General features: G+C 40.0%; 1 protein-coding gene across 9 annotated transcripts in view; it reads left to right on the top strand.

The window, feature by feature from the left end:
• The window catches only part of ccdc88ab (coiled-coil and HOOK domain protein 88ab), a 63,995-nt gene that overhangs the window by 32,661 nt on the left and 17,333 nt on the right, over window positions 1-14,001 (top strand). For all 9 annotated transcript variants that reach the window (XR_014914283.1, XR_014914282.1, XM_085427514.1 and 6 more), the window contains exons 5-16: window positions 1,092-1,150; window positions 1,937-2,020; window positions 2,147-2,287; window positions 2,941-3,113; window positions 8,947-9,028; window positions 9,562-9,720; window positions 10,141-10,287; window positions 10,386-10,530; window positions 11,114-11,292; window positions 12,255-12,392; window positions 13,490-13,673; window positions 13,833-13,963. Coding sequence is in view for 7 of the 9 variants with exons in the window: in XM_085427514.1 (XP_085283640.1) it covers window positions 1,092-1,150; window positions 1,937-2,020; window positions 2,147-2,287; window positions 2,941-3,113; window positions 8,947-9,028; window positions 9,562-9,720; window positions 10,141-10,287; window positions 10,386-10,530; window positions 11,114-11,292; window positions 12,255-12,392; window positions 13,490-13,673; window positions 13,833-13,963 (1,622 nt within the window). In the remaining 2 variants the exon portion in view is untranslated. The remainder of the gene's footprint in view (window positions 1-1,091; window positions 1,151-1,936; window positions 2,021-2,146; window positions 2,288-2,940; window positions 3,114-8,946; window positions 9,029-9,561; window positions 9,721-10,140; window positions 10,288-10,385; window positions 10,531-11,113; window positions 11,293-12,254; window positions 12,393-13,489; window positions 13,674-13,832; window positions 13,964-14,001) is intronic.

The following is a 14,001-nucleotide window of genomic DNA, read 5'->3' as shown; positions in this document are numbered from 1 at the left end:
TCATTATCTCTCTTTTTTTGTCGTTTGGAAAGTCCCACGAAGATTAAAGTTGTCAATGAAAATTGTCCTTGTGTATGCCTGCTGTTTAGCTGTGATGATTGGCCCATAAAGCAGACCACCCTACATCGAGAACATGCTGTCACTAATCTGGATTTATGATCGTTTTAGCGGGACATTTTTAGCCCTTGCTAGCCCCCCTGGGCCGCGGGATGAGCTGGCTTATCACACACACTCTGGTTATCAACTGGGGGAACACAGTCTTAGTACAGAGAGACACAGATGCCCTTAACTAGCATTAACTATACCACTTAGTTAGTGTGTGACACACACACACACACACACACACACACACACACACACACACACACAAACATGCACCACCTGGTTTGCTGTTGTTCAGTCCCAAATCACACAGATGAGCTCAGGCCTGTTGAGCAGGCAAGCAGCTGTTTGTCGGTTTCAGCAGTTTCTGACAATATGTCCTGACATGTGGAAGTACTGGGTGTTCACCCTGCCAGCCTACTGCGCTGTGGAAAACATCGTGTCACTGTATCTGAGGAAAGGTTTTATAAGGGGAAATGGGAACAACCCAAGAATTTAGGCTTATTGGAAGTAAATGTGGGAATGATTTTATTCCTGTCTTAAAATAAGATGAAGCTGATGTTTTAATCTGAACCTACTACATCTTGATTTTTACAGGGAATTTGGTCGTGTGAAGCCCTGTTTCCAAAGGACACACAACCTTAAGATAAATTTATTACTAATTGAAAAAAAAATCAGTTTGTAAAGCTTAATTTATGAGTTAGTTACTGACCTACATCATGCAATCGATCTGAGCTTGTTGTGATGAAGAGGCTGCGGAAAATACTTCCACTGCTATCAACAAAACACCAATCAGTAGCACTAATTAACTAACCTCTGTGTTTTTACTCCTTAATAAACCACAAAAACTGAACACAAAGCCAGACAAATAAAGGGAGTAACAAGACACACGTAACAAATGATCTTTGATTTCCACAGGAATTTTGTTTGGGTTTTTATGCAGACATATTTAAAGTTATTCCCCTGCTGTGTCCTATGTCTTCCTTCAGCACAAGGTCTGGAAGAGATGAAGAAACTGTTGCTGTTGCTACTAGGCTGTGCTGTCCAGGTAAGAGCTCAGTGTAGTCGACCTAAACACTCCACATAAGTGCATTTGATACAGGTTTCATGCTGCTGTGAAAGTATGGACTAAGAAGATTCATAAAAGACGACTATCAACTCAAGATGATATTTTATGAGGAGGTCAAATAGATATCATTGTTATTTGTGTCATTTTTAGTGGTCATACTTTTGCAATTTAATTCTCAATCCAAAAAACACATTTGGAAGAGTTTAAGTCTGTTTAGTCCAGTCTTCCTTGATTTACTGCCAGCTTTAACTCTGATACAACTAACGCTGTGTAATGAATGACAATGCAGACCTTTTTCCTGTCTTATGACAAAGCCTGCATTCAGCTCTTACTCACTGCACGTCAGATAAAACCACTGACCTTTCACAAACTCCATTGTTTTATTCAAATGAAGCTGCACCTGTGTTCATGCACTTAACTCTGACTTGATAATGTGCCTACCACAAGGCTGCATTAAAATGCACAGATGCCTAGCTACTAATCAGAATTATTCATTAAAAATAAAAAAAATACATTTTTCCATCTTCTTGCATCTTCTTATTCAGTTCAAGAGCCTGTCTCAGCTGTTTTTGCTCTTATCATCTTTCTGATGTATAAGAATACACTCAGCTCATGTTTACATTGTTGGCCTGCTAACCTCCTCTGGACCCCCAATTAAACTTACAGTATCAACTATGTCACATCTCAAATATCGTGCTCTTCTTCTCTCATTGAAGATTTAGAGATTTAACTTTTGCCCCTGCATCCTCCTCTCTCTGTTTACAGTGTGAGAAGAAGGAAGAGTACATTGAGCGTATCCAGACTCTGGACTTTGACACCAAAGCTGCCATAGCATCACGTATCCAAGAGGTATTTCTCCTCCACAGCAAACACAAAAGAGAAAATGTTATAAGCCTTGCTAAACCTTTCAGCTGGTGTTCACTGTTACATTCACTATTCGCTAAAGCTTTATTGACAATATGATGGTAATTTTAGGTGACTCATAACCAAGAAAATGTAGTGGACCTGCAGTGGTTGGAAAGTGGTGAAATACCTCCAGAGGATCTGGACAGCCTCTCCAGAAACCTGGCTTTCCACCTCAAGCGCCTGGTGGATGAAAGGGACACACAGCTTGAGGTAATGACATACTGTATATGTGTGTGAATATACACTTATTTAGGCTTATTAGTAAAATGACAAAGTACATAAACAATGCAGACCAAAGAACAAAGAAGTGTAGAAAATTTAATGAATTGAAATTCTCTCTGTTGTTGGGGGAGATTTGCTGATGAAAATCTTTAGGTCACTTTCGAACAGGGTTATGTGGAAATTTTTCCTTTTTTCATGTTACCACACAAGAGAAACCTCAGGAAGGAAGGGTTGAAACTGTTAACTGTCACATGGATGCGTGTGTGTGTGTGTGTGTGTGTGTGTGTATGTTTGACTTTGACTTCGTGCGTCATTGAGTTTCCAACCCATGGGGTGCAGATCCCAATGACAGATACAGCGTGTGTGTGTGTGTGTGTGTGTGTGTGTGTGTGTGTGTGTGTGTCAGGGGGTTCTAATAGCCTCCAGATTATCACTGTAGTCCAGCCGCTTTCAATTAAAATCCCATTTCCTGTCGGGGGCAGTAGATCAAAATGGGCTGTATGTGGGACTGTGTGCACTTTTTATTCTGTTCTAGTTTTTGGGTGGTGGGAGTCCTTCCGTTGAATCAGTGAATCTCCTCTTTGTTTTTCCCTCTTAGCACTTACACAACACCTCACCTTCTATTTTCTGCTCCCATCCAGACTATAGTCGAGCTTACCCAGGAGAGAGACTGTGTGCAGCTCTCTCCACTGGCTCCCTGTTCAACCCAGTCTCCCGGTGACTCTCCCAGTATGAGGAGGACTGAGAGCCGACAGCACCTCTCTGTGGAGTTGGCTGATGCCAAGGCCAAGATAAGACGCCTTCGGCAGGAACTGTGAGTGCAACCACCATATCAGCTTTTTCAATAATTATCTAAATTAAGCACAGGGAACAGAAAAAAGAAGCTAGAACTGTAAATGGATCTCTGTGGGTGCCAATTTTGTTTCCTACTGTTGCAAGTGTCACAAATGTGATCTGAACTGGGCAGATAAAATCTTGCACGGTCATCAGGATCAGTATTTGAACTTCATCAGATTCTTCGTGATCAGCAATCACCTTCATTGTGAGAAAAGGATACAGTCTAACTGGATATTTATCCAAAGAGTCCATTTCCACTTGGCCCACTTATTAGTTGCACGAGCTTTCGTTGTTGTTATGAGCCACACACAAAAGAAGAAAAAGTGAAGTCATTCTCAGAAACCTTAGAGGCCTTTTAAATGTGGTTTATGAATAATAGAGTTTCCTTTTTTAAAGTGCTGTAATTTTCCAGCAGACAAAGGCTTAATGGCTGACATGGATCAGTTAGAATAGAAAACTTTTCACTTCAAGTGGAAGTATTTTACAGGGAGTGCAGAATTATTAGGCAAGTGAGTATTTTGTCCACATCATCCTCTTCATGCACGTTGTCTTACTCCAAGCTGTATAGGCTCGAAAGCCTACTGAACAAGACACACAAGCTGAAACGTCAAGACTGGGCCAAGAAATATCTCAAGACTGATTTTTCTAAGGTTTTATGGACTGATGAAATGAGAGTGAGTCTTGATGGACCAGATGGATGGGCCCGTGGCTGGATTGGTAAAGGGCAGAGAGCTCCAGTCCGACTCAGACGCCAGCAAGGTGGAGGTGGAGTACTGGTTTGGGCTGGTATCATCAAAGATGAGCTTGTGGGGCCTTTTCGGGTTGAGGATGGAGTCAAGCTCAACTCCCAGTCCTACTGCCAGTTTCTGGAAGACACCTTCTTCAAGCAGTGGTACAGGAAGAAGTCTGCATCCTTCAAGAAAAACATGATTTTCATGCAGGACAATGCTCCATCACACGGGTCCAAGTACTCCACAGCGTGGCTGGCAAGAAAGGGTATAAAAGAAGAAAAACTAATGACATGGCCACCTTGTTCACCTTGTAACCCTAACCCTAACCCTACACACAGATATCCCCCTAAAATAGCTAAAACTAAAAACAAACTAAAAACTACTTCCAAAAACATTCAGCTTTGATATTAATGAGTTTTTTGGGTTCATTGAGAACATGGTTGTTGTTCAATAATAAAATTATTCCTCAAAAATACAACTTGCCTAATAATTCTGCACTCCCTGTAGTGCTGCACGAATGAACTTAACTTGTACCTGTCCTGACAGACTGGCTGGTGCCTTGAAGTTGGTGTTGTTTAACAACTTTGCAGGAACTGTTTTACTCTACAGAGGTTGATTTTCATGTTTTCTGTTCCAGCTGAAATAATCATGAATTGGATTCCTGTGATAGGCTGTTATCAGTCCTGACATAGACTATGTCAAGGAAATTGTTTACACACTTGAGTGGATCTAATTTGCTGGAAAGAAGTGAATCTGTCACCATAACAGCATTTAAATGAGTGCAAGCCCTGTGTTGACAAAAATGTTAGCTCACCGCAAAGAGGTTAACTTGGGGGAAAATCACCAGGACTCAAGTAGTTTTGTTCATGTAGGTTTCATTTAGTCAAGCGTACCCTCATTTTCTTTATCAAATTAAGAGAAATGACAGCCATCTATTACACAAAGACCCATTTTGAGTCAGAGAAAGTCCTGAGCACTTCTTAAATTTATAGAAAAAGAGAAGTCCAACTACCTACCAGCTAAAGCTTAATTTACATGGATAGAACTCCATAACAAATGACCAACATTGCAGGCTTGTTCATGCAGTGTGAGCTGCTGTCTGTGTTCTTATTGAAATGTAAAATATATTTATTTTACCAAATAATAATTTTAAGGATTTAGATCTGGGATGTGAGTTCTGCTCACATTATATAATATTCACATTTTGTTAATGTATAATGTAGGCCAGGGGTGCTCACACTTTTTCCGCATGTGAGCTACTTATAAAATGACCAAGTCAAAATGATCTACCCACTACAAAAATCCAAAACATATACTTATTTATAAATATATTGAGGATTCTTTATATCTACAATGTATATACATGCATAACCGCAATATCCAATATTTCACAGCACAATTAACTATGTAAATTTTTTGTCATTACCTGAGTTTACTCTGATGACTTGCACTGAATTGAATCAGCCAGGGATGCATAGTCCGGACAGTAGCTGCTGACGGCCAGGTTTAAGAGAAAAAACCGAGAGCTAAAAATTGGAGTTAACTCGCTGACTAGCTTGTCAGTTTTACTACACTTCGCGCCGCTGTTTGCGCATGCGCAGCGACCTAAGCGTCAGAAAAAATCTGCTGTCATCTGACTGGCTTCCCTGTATCAATCAAGTGACGGGATGGATGATAGGCTGGCATCTATTTTTTTTAATGCCATGCGATCTACCAATACTACCTTTGCGATCGACTGGTCGATCGCGATCGACGTATTGAGCACCCCTGATGTAGGCTATCACTTCTAAAGGGTTTTGGTCTCTTATAAGGCAATATTTGCTAATGTGCTACGTCATGGATTAGCCTCATTCTCAGTTTTAACTGTCGACTCACTCCAGTTTAAACAGGTTGTTGATTAGTCAAAAGGGTAGATTCCTGTTTGTCGAAGGATGCGTTGTTTTGTTTCCTTTGTTTAAACGAAATGTTTGTATGAGGCCTAACTAAAGGACTAAATTATGGTTCTTCAACAATTGATTGTATCTTAGATAAGATAAGATAAGATAACCTTTATTAGTCCCACACGTGGGAAATTTGTTTTGTCACAGCAGGAAGTGGACAGTGCAAAAGTTATGAGGCAAAAATTAGAATACAATAAGAATAAATACAGTACACAACTGTACAGAATAGAATAAAATAAAATACTATATACAGTAGAATAAAGGTGCAGATCAGCCACTTCCTTGTCACATTAAAAACATCTCACCTTGAATGATCTTAAACTAATTTGTCTTAGTTCTTGTGCGGGAATGGGTCGCCATCAATCACTGTAGGCGTTTCGCTTATCTTTCCTTCCTTGACCCACATTTATAATCTCTTCAGTTAACTTAAAAAGGGGCACAATACAACAAGAGCAAGATTTATTTTGTTTGTTGGTTGCTATAGTGTTGCTATAGTGCTGCTGTGTCTGTGATAGAAAGGTTATTGCCATGTGATGAGCTGTGACAAGGAACAAAAAGGTCCGTCTGTCCATTCTGATGTAGTCTGGTCACATGATTTCTGTGCCGTCTTTAAGGGAGAGGAAGATTGTTTGTTGTGTCTATGGATGCAGGCACATACACAGACAGTGTCTCTCCATATAAGTGTGTGTGTGTCTGCTTTTTGTGTCTGAAGGAGACCAGGTCAGAGCTGGGGGGTATGTTTCACTGTTTCCACAGTGGTCTGTTTTTGTTCATTTTTTGTGCTATTTCCACTTATCTGCCCCCAAAAGCTTATTAGTTTTAATATAGAGGTATTACAGCTTCACCTAGATATATAAATTTGGACTGTTCTAGAATCAGATAGAAATATTGAAAAGTAAAAAGTAATATTTTGTTACATTTTGGGATCTAAATGATTGATTGAAAAGCACAACAAATCTTTCAACATAACCATATTTGGTGTCCTAACTTTTCATTTTAAAGCTGTATTTTTATTGAGAATGCTTTTGTTTGTTCTTAGACAAGAGTATACTTCTTTTTTTATATGACAAAGAATTAAAGCTATGAAAATAACACCAGACTAACAGATGGAGGACATTTAGATATTTGTTAGACTAAGAATAAAGGTTTCTTTGTTTCTTGGCTTCTTGAATATGGCAACTAACACAACTGTTTGTCTGTGCATGCATGGCGTGTTAAACCAGTCAAATAAGCACCAGACTGCGATGCATTCACAATGAGAGTCCAAAACTATCTCCGTGGGTGGTGTTGACAGGTGTTTGATTTTTGGCAGGGAGTTAATTGATGAAATGAAAACAGAATAACGTGAACCTTGGAAGAAAGAAGGTGAACGAGAATGCCTGAATTAAAGGATGCTTTTTATTATTCAGATGGACAGAGACTCCAGAGAGCAGTAATCAAATAGTCCATCAAATGTTCAGTGGAGCGGATTCATGCAAACACATGCACACAGAGAGCAGCATCTCAGGAATGCAGTTATTTTCCTTCAAAGCTACCCTCTGTGGAAGGAGCTGGGAGAATTTGCAACACAGACAGCAAATGTCAGGCTGCCCTACTTCACTGTCATTGAAATAAATGTTACAGAACAGTCTTGGATAGTAGATCGACCCAACTGTTGATGCGAAAAAAGAGTAATGAATTGAATTCTGTAGTTTCCATCCCAGTTTTTATGTCACTCTTTTTATTTTTTGGCTCCAAAGTGCACCAGGGGTTTTAGTCTCAGGGAAAGATTGACATGCAATCTCTTGAACTCTGTTTTTCATTTGTCTGTGACTGTTTTCCTTTGGCTGTTATTCAAAATGTGCTGTCAAGCAGAATCGGTTTGTTTATTACTCACCAAATTTAGGGCAAGACGCAGGAAAGACGCTCCTGACAGCTACAGGTCATACACACCAGGCACGATAGGATATTTTTATGCGTCTGTCCCAGTAACGGCACAACTGAAAACCTAATTTTGGGTTATTCTTCCCTTTCTCATGGACACAACGTTACAAGAATGCCTGGGAGGCATTTCCTAAAATGTGGCACAGTCATACATTGGACTGAATACCTAACTGATTCATATTACTCACTATGACACATGTCACACAAAGATTTAAGAGCATCAAAAGATTTGTATTTTTTATTTATTTTTAAAGACTACATGACTGCTGATTGCAAAGAAGCTTCTCAGACTCAGACAAAAACAATCAAAGCTGGAATTTGAGCATAACTAGCACGTGAAACAGATCGGGGCCTTCAAGTAGCTGACGGTGGTTTTAAGAGATCTAACTGCTGAAACTCGGTTTACATTCCTGCTGCCTGTTGCTGAATACTTATAACTTCTTGAAGCTTCTCAAATTACGTAAACTAAAGGGTATCAAACATAATCCAAGATCAGCCCGGCAAAGGCTGCAGTCCGATAGGCAGCGTTGAAAATTAAAACAGGGCACAAATTTTGGACTTTTAACTGTATTTTCATATTATTTTACAACTCTTCCTACTGATGAAGAGCTCTCCCATGGCCCTTCATAGGACACCAAAAACATTTTTTGGGGTTAAACCTTTTCTGTGAATTAACAGACTTCCTGTTTTAATAATTACACGACAGTATGGGCAAATAGCTTCTAGAACTTTATGTGTAAAGTCATGCTTTCTTTCATTCACTACAGCAGCATTTCTTTATCATGTAGAAAAACTGGAACTTAGTGTTGTATTAACTTAGGTGTTTCAGGTATTAAATGTGTAGTTAAACTTCTTTACACTGACACAGAGGGAGTTTTACTGATCCAACCCACTTAAGATCAAAGTAGGCTGCATGTGGCCCACGATATAAAAGAAGTTTGACATTCTGTCTACCTACTGAAACTACTTTTCTGATCATTTATTTTGTTCATATATTCATTTCTGTGCTCCACCTGTAAATGATTAACTGTAGCTGAAAGCTTTGAAGTCGAAACAGCCCTAAGGGAATGTTCTTGTGCATCCCGAGAACTGATATACATAGGAATCCACACTTAAAAACAAAAAGTACAAAAACCCTTTGGCATGGGATTTTTCAGTGTAAAGCTTAATGTTTCTAACCTTTTTCCCATTGCTAACCTTTCTCATTTGTTTGCAGAGAGGAGAAGAGTGAGCAGCTTTTGGACACCAGGCAGGAGCTTGAGAACATGGAGGTCGAGCTCAAGAGACTTCAGCAAGAGGTAACGTCTCCACTGACGTCCATGCTTGTGCACCTACATGCACACAAACACACAAACATTCATGTGACTACATGTCCCCTCCACCTGCTCCTTGTGCCTCTAAGTCCTCTGTTTGTGCAGCTCTGCCAGGATTTAATCAGTCAGCAGGTGACTTAGCTCATTACAGGCTATTGGAGCTATCTTTAGTGAAGCAGCAGCCTCACATGGCTTTTGATAGGGAGTGGGCGACAGGCTGACTGGTGAACTGCAGTAAACAAGGTGCATGAGGGTAATTCTTGTGGTTCCAGAGGTGTTTGTGGGGCGAGTTCATTCTGGCCTGATCTGTTTATGTAGCAGAAGAAACTTGCTAAAGTTGCTAATAGCTTATATTTTTACAAGATTCCAGATTCACTGAGTGTTGTTGTTGTTGTTTTTTTTTTCTTTAATGCATGTTTTGGTTGTTTGCATCTTTGTCCATGAAATTCTTTGTCAGTTGCTCTTTGTTTCATGAATCCACATTATCATGCTGCACATTTGTTTGCCAACTCCCTCAGAGCTATCAGCTGCTGTCAGATGCTCGGTCGGCTCGGGCCTATCGTGACGAGCTGGATTCGCTCCGAGAGAAAGCGATACGCGTGGACAAGCTGGAGAGCGAGCTGAGCCGATACAAGGAGAGACTTCATGACATCGAGTTTTACAAGGCCAGAGTTGAGGTACAGGGCTGCACATACAGATCAAACATGATCTCGTAGCCAAATATTAATAACTCTAGTTTATGTTGGCAGTGTTGTGATATTATGCAACCAGTATGAGACCCATCTTATTATCTATACTGCAATATCTGTGTTCACTGCAAACTGCTAGTTTTTAAAAAATAAGTATTGATGTTTGAATTAGAAATTGAACTATTGTTAGTGCTCTCTTGAATAAAAACTATAAATCTAACAGAAAACACTTTTCTAGATGAATATTTTGTGCCATTCACATATATAAAGATTCATGCATATGTAAAACTGTGTAAGCCCAGTCTATGCAATATATTAATTTAAATCTTACGTTTTTGTTTAAAGAGAGCACATGTCCAAGTTGTAGTTTTGTTGTTCACCTTTTATTACCTGCTGGCTTTTCTGTAGGAGCTGAAGGAGGACAACCAGATTCTGCTGGAGACTAAGACGATGCTGGAGGAGCAGCTAGATGCTAGCAGGACCCGGTCCGACAAATTACATCTCCTGGAGAAGGAGAATCTACAGATCAAATCAAAGATCCACGACCTGGAGATGGTATGATGATAAGTTTTTTAATTCAGTGTTTCAGTATCGGTACTATTTGGAAAGTACAAATAGTGATGAAAACTTTTGTTATATCCCCAATGACCCAGGAGCGGGACATGGACCGTAAGCGAATGAAGGAGCTGTTAGAGGAGAACCTTGTGCTTGAGATGGCCCAGAAACAGAGCATGGATGAATCCCTGCACCTTGGATGGGAGCTGGAACAATTATCAAAGACACCAGAGCTAACAGAAGGTTAGAGGAGAGCCACGGAGTTGAAAAGTCGAAAAATAGCATGTTGAGTTAAAATGCTGCTGACAGTCACCTGAGTTCACCAAGATTAAGGGTTCAGATGGCCCGACAGATCAGACTGTGGTCATTGGCTCTTAATCCTGGTGTCTTCTCTATGGCCCTTGTGCATTTGTCAGCTTCCACTGGGTTTTCTTTCCACTTGGTTAAGACCTGTAAGTAATATTCAAGCGCTCCTGAAAGATCAGCAGTGCGTTTGGATTATAAGAGTGGTTAAGAGGTTTAACAAGACAGGGATCTGGATAAAGACTTTGTGTGGGAGTTTGTTTGTTAAAATGGCACTTTAAAGGCTTTAAGACCTGTAAAGTTATACCATAGTGCAGGGGTGGGCAATCTCAGTCCACGAGGGCCGGTGCCCCTGCAGGTTTTAGATGTCCTCGAATCAACACAGCTGATTTAAATGGCTAAATTAGCTCCTCAACATGTACTGAAGTTCTCCAGAGGCCTGGTAACGAACTAATCAAAAATCAAAACAGAATTCTTTGGATTTAGTTGTTAACATTTGCTATTTGTAATCCATATTTTTCAGCCCCTCAGAAGTCTCTGGGGGAGGAGGTGAATGAGCTAACGTCAAGCCGTCTGCTAAAGCTGGAGAAAGACAACCAGACCCTGCTGAAGACGGTTGAGGAACTCAGAGCAGCGGCCAGTCAGGACACTGTGACAAAACTGGTCAAAGCTAACCAGGAAAACCAGAAGCTGAGCAAGAAAGTAAGAATTGACGTCATATTTTATTATTGTTCTCTCTGGGAACTAGCTGAAAGTAAATTCCTGTTTTCTGTTTGGATTAAACATATCTGATGTTTGTCGAATGACTCAAAGTTACGCAGACAACTATGCTTCCGATTATGTTATTCGAAGGAGAAATGCCTGCCTGTACCCCAAGTCCTCCCCAATAAAAACTGGATATATAGTTTCACATGTAGGTCCTGTTCACTGTTCATTTCTATGACTGAAATAAAGTGGGTATTCTGTGTGTGTTCTAGTATAGATTTGCAGCTCTACATCGTTTTTTGAGGCTAAAATTTATGTCCTTTATCAGATTAGCATATTGCACCAAGTTCCTCTAAAATATATCATCCTGGTACTTGACTCTAGACCTTTTCCCTCAGTAGGAAATGGACAGAAAGGAGGAGAGAGGGTATAGAAAGGGGTGGATGGGAGGTTGAAAGCAAACCTATAAATCCGGGGAGCCCTGCATTGCCTTTTCTTTTCCAGTGTTTGACACACCAGTGCCCCTTGCTAAGAGAAGTCTCTCAGCTATTTTCAGAAACATAAGCCTCTCTCTGTGGCCGTTGAATAAAAGGCTTGAAATTGTGTTCGTCTCTCACAAAGAGAAAATTCAGAGTTAGATTTCTGAGTGGCTTGAGGAGCCAGAGCACATTAAAATGTGAATGCAGCTGCTGGAAGAGTCGAGCCACAGTAATATTTACTTTTAATGTGTGAACAGCTGCTTCTATGTGTCTCTCTGCAGATTAGTGACAGAATGAGGTGACGTATTCAGCATTTGTTACAGATTAATAACTGCATTGCCATCTTTGTGACTATGATATGTCGTCCACACAATTGATGCTGCAAGACCATCTCCTGTGCATCTTTTTCTTATTCTGTAACAGAATAAGAAAAACTCCCAAGAACAAAAATCGCAAACTTGCTTTAATTATTGTTTGCAGTTGGAGTCGTTGGAGAGCGAACTGACAGCAGACAGAGAGTCGCTCCGCAGTGCCGAATCTCTCAGTACTGACCTGATGAAGGAGAAGGCTTTGCTGGAGAAGACTCTGGAAACCCTCAGAGAAAACTCAGAGAGACAGGTACGCACACGCTTACAGGAAATGACACGTCATCAGTAAAAAATAATATGCACAATTTTTAGAAGTCAGTAATCCAAATATATTTTGGAGTGGTCACATCCTACTCAGTTGTGAATGTGCCTAAAATATCAAAAATATATTTTTCTAAAAAATAATAACCTGGAGTGGAAAGTTTTTGGTAAAAAGCTAATTAGCTTTGGAAAGCTAGCCCTGACTTTGATTTAAATCTCTCCCCTTGCGCCTCTTTTCAAGAATGATACTTCACTGACTGATTTAGAGAGCAGCTTTTCTGAAAACCAATTGTGTAATATTTTTGTGCCTTTAAAATGTAATTAACATTCCAGTTTATTGGACAGTCTCAGACACATTAATACAAATGGGGCTCTGACATAGACGCTGTGCTCTCCACAAAACCGTTACTGACTCTCATTCCTGGAAATTTCATTAAAACAACACGACTACTACACGGCTGTGTAATTTACTGAAGTCTCTAGTTTTCTTGAAAGCAATCTTTGTGTAATTGATTTGCGTTTGGCTCCAAAAAACTGTTTAGTGGAAACTCCACTAATGTTTTATTGACTGAACAGATTTCTGGCACTCTGTCGCCCAGATGCACTAGCTCGCTGCCCGTCTGCAGGGACTTTGCAGCCGTTAGACCTAAATCTGACACCTTTGATTAGTTTAAGTGTCTGATTTGTAAAATCCGGCCTTGATTAGCTACACAGAGAGAACACTGGGATTACTGCAGCAAAATCTATGCACTTGGCTGGGAACATAATGAGATGTGGCTAATGTGATGTTCCAAAATACATGAACAGCTTTGCATACTCCTAATAAGTTTCTGTTTTTTTTGGGGGTTTTTTTGCTTTTTTTTTTTTAACACATCATTAGTTTTCTTTCTTGATGTCAATTGAATTTTAATGAGTTTATCTAACTAGACTAAAAGAAACTAAATGAAAGTCTTTCTCCAGCACTGGCTCATGCAGCCAAGCTAGTTGTTGCAAAAATGGTCACTAAGCATAGAATTCACCCAAAAGTAAATAATTTATCTTAAAGTTGTCTGTTAGCCTTCAATAAAACTGATATGTGCTCTCCAGATGAAGGGTCTCGAACAGGAGAACAAGCACCTGAGCCAAACCGTGTCGTCTCTGCGTCAGCGCTGCCAGGTGGGTGCCGAGGCCCGGGTCAAGGATGTGGAAAAAGAGAACCGCATTCTCCACGAGTCGATCTGTGAGACAACTGCCAAACTAAATAAGATGGAGTTTGAAAGGAAACAGCTGCGTAAGTGACATGTTTATTATTTTTTATGGTTCATTACAGCAAGTTAGTAATGGTAGGTTTTTTGTTTGTTTTTTTTTTTTCCCCCCTCATCTTTCCTCATGTGCTATAAAAATGTTATGGATAAACATTCTAGTTGTTGTTAAACATCTATTTTTGCAGGCAAAGAGCTTGAAGTTATGAAGGAGAAAGGAGAGAGAGCAGAAGAGCTGGAAATTCAGATACAGAAGTTGGAAAGGGAAAACGAGAGCCTGCAGAAGAAAGTTGCCAGTCTTGGAATCACCTGTGAAAAGGTCAGGTGCATTTTGTGACAGTGTCTGCAAGTTTTCAT

This window comes from Rhamphochromis longiceps, linkage group LG13 (assembly GCF_057381845.1).
Source record: "Rhamphochromis longiceps isolate RC_006_pf linkage group LG13, R_longiceps_female_GT1.1, whole genome shotgun sequence".
NCBI lineage: Eukaryota > Metazoa > Chordata > Actinopteri > Cichliformes > Cichlidae > Rhamphochromis > Rhamphochromis longiceps.
The sequence above is the reverse complement of the archived record's forward strand: the minus strand, read 5'-3'. Positions and strand labels throughout refer to the sequence as shown.